Source organism: Branchiostoma belcheri, unplaced genomic scaffold (genome assembly GCF_001625305.1).
Source record: "Branchiostoma belcheri isolate BF01 breed outbred unplaced genomic scaffold, Haploidv18h27 scaffold5, whole genome shotgun sequence".
NCBI classification, from domain to species: Eukaryota; Metazoa; Chordata; class Leptocardii; order Amphioxiformes; family Branchiostomatidae; genus Branchiostoma; species Branchiostoma belcheri.
In genome coordinates, this window is record NW_017804131.1 from 4,128,328 (window position 1) to 4,137,011 (window position 8,684).

Genomic DNA, 8,684 nt, shown 5'->3' on the forward strand with positions numbered 1-8,684 from the left:
GGGTCCCTAGCTGTTTGCGTTTGATATTACAAATGTTTAATGTTGGTACTTTTTGTGTTGAATGTTTGGAAAATCTGGGGGATGGTTTGGTATGATTTTTGGTATGTGGGTAGTTGTTGAGTCTCTTTGTGTTTTGGAGTGCATTAGCAGGTTGTCGCATATTTTTATTGCTTAATTTAAAAGGATTTTCACTTTTTCACCCCTACTTCATAATAGGATGGTCTGTTTGACCCAAAAGTTGGGACAGAGTGTTTTTGTTTATACCTCCAGCTGGCAGGTCAGACCCAGGCAGCCCTATCTATTTTTACCCCTAGACAGTCTGCAGGAAAATAATCTTGTTTGTCTGGTCTGCAGGTCATTTGCCTGTCTGCTGGTCATTGACCTACATGTACAGGCAAATGTAGCCTGGGTACCATCCCCAGTAGTATATTCGCAAACTCTATAACAGTTATAGAGTTTGCGAATATACTACTGGGGATGGTACCCAGGCTAAGGCAAATGACCTGCTGGCCATCAAAGTAAACAAACCATGGTAACAAGACACTAAACGCCTGCACAATTGACAGCTTGATAAATACAAAGTGCCACCACAAATCATTCTGCTGATAAAAACAAAGTTTGACTCATAATATCTCTATTGAAATACACCAAAAGATTACAAAATAACAAGCTATTTCATGGAGGGATGATGTCTACGACTTCTCCTTGTTTATCAGGTAGTTGTTGGTTTCAAGGACATTGCGCTTCTATCCTGCTGCAGTACAGTTAACGTCGGACAACGTCGTGTAACGCGTAAACAAAGATCAGAAAACGTCAGACCACTTCGCGGTCGGTTTGTTAATCAGGTAGTTGTTTGTTTCAAGGACATTGCGTTTCTATCCTACTGCAGTACAGTTAACGTTAGACATATAACGCCTGTAACGCGTAAACAAAGATCAGGAAACGTCAGACTACTTCTCGGTCGGTTTGTTAATCAGGTAGTTGTTGGTTTCAAGGACATTGCGTTTCTATCCTACAGCACAATCTACTACAAGTTCTGGAGAAGAAGACAATAGTTGGTGTCTTTTTCTTTAAGGCGTTTTTGCAGGGCAGGCTTTTAGCTTTTCTCCTCAGATGAATATGGGGTCTGACCGTCTGAATTTCATTTATATTTTAAAGACACATGTTTGAAAATATGGTCCATTTCCACCTGCAGCACCCCTAGCCCAATAGGAAATGACAGCAGTATGAGTTTAACAAGATTGTCTGTGTACGTGTTTCTTGCGTTACAAGATACACACTCAGGTAAAAAATATGTGGATCCCTATCGTCAGCACATTCTACAAGACGTCACAGTGTGATAACATCTCGCGTGTGAATAAGTGCTACACGTTCATTCATTCCAAAACTCTTACAATTTCACACACCATGTTTGACCATGCTTTACGACTACTAGAAAACCTGAACATAACTGGTACTAGAAATGTGGGGAAGGGTGAGGGCACTAATTCAAAATCACCTCAAAACAAAAGAAAGAAGTTGCGATGGCAAAATAAGTTGCAGAACTTGTTACATGTATTCTGAATAAAAACAAAACATGAAGATTAGTTTGTTGAATGAAAAGAAGTTCAGTCGTTATTTTACTTTGCCCTTCGTGGATATGTTTGGACCTTTTTTATGTGTTCCAGGCCTTGGGTATAAATAATAATAAAAATAATAACCTTTATTTACTGTACATTCATGCCCTATCGTGCTAAGTACAGGTGAACAGATGAAAGGGTAATATACATGGTTGTAGTACGAAATAGCTCTAAAACTACACTAATACAAAGGTTCAGCTTCTTCTAGTTTCTTAGTGATGTCAAAAATATGATTTGGAATGGGTTTGTTTAATACAGGATGATCAAAGCGCATAAAAAAGATGAATTTTTCAATATTAGTCAAGTATTGGAAGTACGGGAACGTACTTGTAATATATCTAAACAGACCATTTCTGTCATTACTATATAAACTACAATCAACGACAAAGTGTGCTTCATCTTCTACTTTGTTTGAGCTACAAAATTGGCAGATTCTTTGCTTTAGGTTGACGCATGCTCCATAGAACGTTATTCCCACGTATAGTATGTTAGAGGAACAGGAACTGAGGCCGCGTGCCGCGCCCGTAGCCTGGGTACCATCCGGATTTTGGTTCCACATGGTACCCAGGCTACCGCCCACGGCCCCCGCGTCTAGGCGTGTTCACGGGAGGATGTGGTGTACCACGGTCATTTCCGCATAGTTATAGTTCTACACACGTCTGCCATTGCATGGGAAAGGATTACTTTGCAGAAGGGTTTGTCTAAACCTCGGAACATTGGTTAGGCTGATTTGATGTTAGTTTCTCTGATTTATCTCTGACTTGCTTTGTACGCTTTACACGTACCAACGGTTCCGTCCATTTTGTCCAAACAAGATTGAAAATGAGCACCATTTTGTAAGATAATTCTTTCAATCAGTGACTATTAAATCCTAAGGTACATACCGAATTTTCGACGACTAGTCAGTTCGTCTTGGTCACGGAATAATCCTAGTCTCGCGAGAGAACGCGAGGCTAGGACGAGACTTGCGTGGATCTTCTGCACCCCTCTGCCTCCTTGCAGAGTAGAGGTAGGTAGGGCTTAGGCAGCTCCCAGTCTTCGTTGCTGTTCAGCTTGGCTCCCACTAGTTGGATGTGTATGGCCTCCTTAATCTTCCAGTGGCCGTTGCGGGCTTCCTGATCGATGATTTCGATCGTGTCTAGTATAGGTTGGGTGGTGACCCCACGCAAGTCTCGTCCTAGTCCTTCAACGAGCACCATTTTATAATGGATTGTGCACTCTACAATGATAAGCGCCTATTGCTGTTCACCTTTCTTTCCGCTTGTTCAATTGATTTCAATACGTTACATCCTATAAATAAATGCAACTACATTCTCAGAGGAGATAACCAATACAGTGTTCAAATAGGAAAATACATTAAAGAATGTTTCGATCTTAGAGAAGACATGTTACAGAATAGTTAACCTTTATTGTTACATCATACATATACTCTGTACGTAAGATAACGTTATCCACACATGTATTTAGATTTGTTAGATCTTTAGTTAAGTTGTAGAAGACCATACAAAAGTCTCTGTACTTTTTTGTTGTGTCAATAAAGAATCTGTGCATGTAGAACATTTTAGCATCTGCAAAAATGGAGTTGATCGCAGGGTGGCTAATTGCGTGGTTATAATACATATATTGATAAACACCACACATTGATTTGTGAACAAAAATGTAATCCGTGTTCCTATTCATTTTAACTGTGCTTTTATTTCCATTGATTAAAGACTTGTGACAAAAACCTGTATGTGGATATTTTAAATACACATAGTATACATTTGTACTTTCGTATGTATTGGTGCGAATGACATACCTTGAATTAGAGGCTGTTTTCTGAGTGTGCTCTTTCAGAATATTGCCCCTTCCAATGAGGGAGGGCGTTGTTCCCAACATCGTAATTCTATCAAGAATACCATAAATACTACTTAATATATTATTTGAGTAAATAGATGGAGAATCGTACACAAGATACCAGTTCAAAATGGGGCTAGCCAAAAGCAAGAAAAAGTGGCAGGAAGATGGCCAGATTGACAAACGAGACAAAGTGTTGATGTTTCTGGCGCTGGCGGGGTTGTCGTGTATGTCACTGTTTCTCAACCTGGACTATGATGTGATGCAGGAAAGGTGAGTTCATATGTCTCACACTATAACTCGTTTCAACTTAAACCCTTTCTTAATCCTTCTTTACATGACATGGGTTACCCAGCGTCTCTTAAACCTATGTGCATCATGACAAGACGTCTCGTGGAGCTCTAGACATATATGTCAAGAAAGGTAGCCACAATTGCTTTTTGTAGTCACGTATTTAGGAGTCAATAATTACTTTGGAACGGAAACTTCGATTCTGGAAGGAAAAACCACGACGCCATCTTTGCACACGGCTTGGGCTGTACTGAGTTATTGATATGGTAATACAGGGTAAAGAATTTGTTTTGATCATATTGTGATAATGTGATTGGCTCTATCCTAAACAATTAACTACCAGTAAAAATGAGTATCTTTTTTATTTCTATAGCTAGTTGTAATCATATCATCGGTAGATCTGAAAAAAGATAGTTAATATAAGAATTTTAGCCTTTTGTGACCTGTATCTGTATCGATATAGCCGGTATAACCGCCCTTCGGCGTAACACACCAGCTTTGCAGGCACGCGGCGCGACGGCAGCTAGCTATATCACACCGAACGACTTGTTACACTCAATCTTTGCACATTTGATTCCAAGAGTTGTTTAAAGCTTTCTAGTGATGATGCCCCAACTGTGCTTTTTGGCAACGAGTTCCAGTGTACGATAGTTCTGGGGAAATACGAGTTTTTGAATTCTTGGTTGATAACTCTGATATTTGAAGGCATGACTGTTTCTTGTTCTTTTCTGGGCTGGTATCAGATACTTAGTGGTTGGGACGTCCACCAGTTTATTGGTCATTTTGTACATGATGACGTTTAATATTTTTCAGTCTTCGGAGAGCGCGAGATTTAACCCGTTCGACAAACGGGAGTCTTGAAGTAAAATCCGAGCGTCTTGAAGAGCGTCGTGAAGATGTTTATGACTCCTTCTCCTGGCCTGTGAATGAGACAGCCATCAACGAACTTAAGTATGTCCCACAATGCACATCTGTTCTGTCATTCGATAGGTGGGGATCGGTACAATCCGTCAAAGTAGGTGCAAGGGGCTTAAGAGCGAATGTCTGTAAGGATGAAACAATGGTGGCATCGGTCAAAAAATCGATTTGGCTCATTTTTTGCACAGTGATAGTACTTGGTACATAACCCCTCAGAATAGCTTTCTTTTTGTTCAGAACCCCTTGTTGCCATGGCAACGGGCCAAAGAAGTTTTCAGGGCATTTGTCCAGATTTTGGCATGTACAAAACATAGAAATTGGCTAACTTTAGGGCACTATAACTGATCAGTGCTTTAGCGTAACGACAAGAGCAAGATGTGCTGATCAGAGCAATGCCTAAACTTGTATAAAATAGCAGTAAAGCCAATGTTCAGTAAAATCTGAGGTCTTGGGCACTCTGAATACAATGCACTGTTTTAAGGGTGTAAAAAAAACTGAAATTTTGCCCAACTTTGAAGCACTGTAAGTCCCAGAAGGGGAGGATGTTTTGTTTCAAATTTGCACTGCATAATAAACCACTCCAGAGGTATCAGATGCATGCTTGCAAAGTTTGGGTTCTTGTTTCGTTGCTACGCACTTGTCCTTTAAAGTAGGCCAGTTTTCGTTATTTTGATGATATGTCATTTTGTGCTTTCTTTGAACTAACATAAGCTCCAAACCAAACTAGTTCTTTACTTGAAATTTACATGAAGTATAAAACAACAAATTGTCTATAAAATGCATGCTTGCAAAGTTTGGGTTCTTGTTTTGTTGCTACGCACTTGTCCTTTAAAGTAGGTCAATTTTCGTTATTTTGATGATATGTCATTTTGTGCTATCTTTGAACTAACATAAGCTCCAAACCAAACTAGTTCTTTACCTGAAATTTACATGAAGTATAAAACAACAAATTGTCACGGCGGTCTGTCACTACGATATTCTTTCCCATTGCTAGGCGCGTTCTAAAAGGTATCGGGTTACAAGACGCTATTTTGGCCTATTTTGGACTACCAGTAAAACACTTGAAAATAAACAAAAAGGATTTAATGGTAAGTTTCGTCAAATTAAAATGAAATTATTGCCTTAACATCCTTGTCATATTAGCTGTTTATGTTAAATCATTGATTTTTCAAAATTTCGCTGCGAAAGACGATTATTTTCGGGTTTCCGACCACAAGTCATGTCATGTTTTTAGGCAAACATCGTTTTAACCTGGCTACGTGTATTACCCCAGATCCCCGATTTTTGAATTTTTCGACGACTAGGAATAAGATAAAAAATCGTGTTTTAGGGATTTTTAAATTTCTGATTTTAAGTCTATTTTTTGTCGACATATTGGTGAAAAAATTGATTTTTTTTACATTTTTCGCACTAAATTACCCATAATTCAAAATTGAGGCCATTTTTCAAAAATCCCTAAAACACGATTTTCGGGCCAACCGTAACGGTCATTTTGAGCCGTGAATGGGGTATGTTTGACTCTCCATGCTTGCAGGTTAAAACGAGTTTTGCAGACATGTCATGTCGACCAAAAGTCTGCATTGTGTTATTCATACTGGTGTAAAGAATCATTACAGTATTCAAGGTCACCCAAGGATACGACAGTAGCTTCGCTACATGTTACAGATCCACAAAAAATTATAGCGGACATGTAACGTTACTGTCCAGGAAACTGTTTGTATCTATAGAAAATTGTTGTTTTTTATCTGTTGCAAGGCACGGAGGCAGAAATGCTTGTTTTGCCGCTTTATTGTAAATGACCGCAGGTGACCCCGAAATAGAACGCGGGTTCGATTCGAATTGCACAGATCGAACACGATCGAACACAGTTCGGGCTCTATGACATGTGGGAACTTTGCAGCCCAGATTTTACCACTGTGTGTCTATGAAATGCATGCTTGCAAAGTTTGGGTTCTTGTTTCGTTGCTACGCACTTGTCCTTTAAAGTGGGTCAGTTTTCATTATTTTGATAATATGTCATTTTGAGCTATTTCTGACCTAGCATAAGGTCCAAACCAAACTAGTTATTTACCTGAAAGTTACATAAAATATAAAACAACAAATTGTCTATGAAATTCATGCTTGCAAAGTTTGGGTTCTTGTTTCGTTGCTACGCACTTGTCCTTTAAAGTGGGTCAGTTTTCATTATTTTGATAATATGTCATTTTGTGCTATTTTTAACTGACATAAGTTCCAAACCAAACTAGTTCTGTACTTGAAATTTATTTACAACATAAAACAATATGTATTCTGTAGAATGCGTACTTGCAAAGTCTGGGTTCTTGTTTTGCTGCTACGCACTTGTCCCTGAAAAAGGGGCAATTTGCATATTTTCATGTCATCTTGTCCTATCTTTTGACTCTCATAAGTCTCAACAATAAATTGTTTTGCTATTTAAATTTACACTGAATGTAAACCTATATATTGTCTTTGAAATGCATGTTTGTATAGGTCAGATTCCTGTGTTCTAGTGGCTGTACCTGTCCCTGAAAGTAGGCCATATTCTTCACTTGTCCACTAATGCAAAATATTGGCTATCTTTGGGAGTCTAATATGAAAAAGGAAAGGTTTTAATTCTTCTATCTCTAATTTTGACAGATCTATGCCTTGGGTTGTTTATGAAATAGTTAGCACCAACGTTTGCATGATATAGTTGTAGCAATGTGGCTGTTATTGAACGTATGCCACTTTATCTTAATTTGATGATAACAGTCTTATACAGTCATATTTAACGTCCCCACATTATTGACTCTCGAAGACTTGACTTGTTTCTATATTTGAATAAATATGATAAATCCCTGCGCATCTTTCTAATATGTAGTCTATCACTCTATGTCTTTGTATAACTATGGCTATGTGGAAAACATGCATTTCAGTCAACTCCGCTATTCCTGTACATGTAGACTGTACTCATTTTGAGCAAGGACAGGAACTTAAGTACTCTTTCAGTTTTGCTACAAAGGCCGCTTTCCGACGGCGATCACTTATACCCCCGTCACATTGCGCGTAAATCGATCGGCCGACTAGTTGGCGAGCTCTAAACGACATTTACGGCCGTACTACCCCCGATGTTCCGTCGAGCATCGCGCGAATTTTCGGGATCGCCGGCGATTCTTTGGAGTCGGCCGAAGCTCGCTGACACGCGAAACGTGTTCTTAACATCAGCGACTAGTCGCCGGCGATTTTTGAGGTCGCAGAGCTCGTTTCCAGCTCGCGCGTACCTCGCCCGTAGCTCGTCCCTGTACGACCGAGAGTCGACCGATATTCGGACGTACATCCCACGAGTGTCGGCCGTTCTTTGTCTTCAAAAATCGGGCGATGGTCGCTGAATACGGTCGACCCTCGCGCGAGCTTCGCGAAATATTCGGGAGACCCTCTTCCGTACCTCGCCCGACTTGCGCAACGTTTTTAAAATCGTGCGTGCTTCGAGCGATCTTCGTGCCAGTGTCGGACGAAGGTTCTACGAGCCTCGGTCGAGCTCCTGTGAAGTCATTATTTATTTGGCACCTGTGACATTTATTTCAGATTTCATTGACAGTATACTTAATAAAGTTTGCAGGAGCAACGTCCCACCGATTGTTAACGTTATGTTTACGAGAAAGGATACAAATAGATAAAATTGTCCTTTTTGTACTTTTGTTAAATCAACATTTGTTAACACTTTTAAGAAATTAAAAGGTTTCACTATATAAAGTCAAACGCCTAGTCTAGATTTTGAACCCAACTGATTGAACGCAAATGAAATCCTTTACTCTTGTTCCTTTAGGAGGTTGTACAATAAATTGACTTTTCCACTTGTTCATTCTGGAATAAGGTTGACTTGTTTCTTATGGTGCCCACAAGAACGTCATGTGATAGAGAGATATTACTTACTAGTTGAAGTTTATATTGCATGGCTCTTTTTACCTCCGTCTACTTTGATGCCATTGAATGGATAATAAACTTGTTTACCGGAGGATTCATACTATTTTAGACAGAAGT

The 8,684-nt window shown here is 39.5% G+C and overlaps 1 protein-coding gene across 1 annotated transcript in view; it reads left to right on the forward strand.

The window, feature by feature from the left end:
- Positions 1-3,448: 3,448 nt before the first annotated feature.
- The window catches only part of LOC109479865 (alpha-2,8-sialyltransferase 8B-like), an 11,075-nt gene continuing 5,839 nt past the window's right edge, over positions 3,449-8,684 (forward strand). Inside the window, exons 1-2 of the mRNA XM_019781901.1 lie at positions 3,449-3,728; positions 4,560-4,697. Coding sequence (XP_019637460.1) covers positions 3,586-3,728; positions 4,560-4,697 — 281 coding nt within the window. The 5' untranslated portion in view covers positions 3,449-3,585. The remainder of the gene's footprint in view (positions 3,729-4,559; positions 4,698-8,684) is intronic.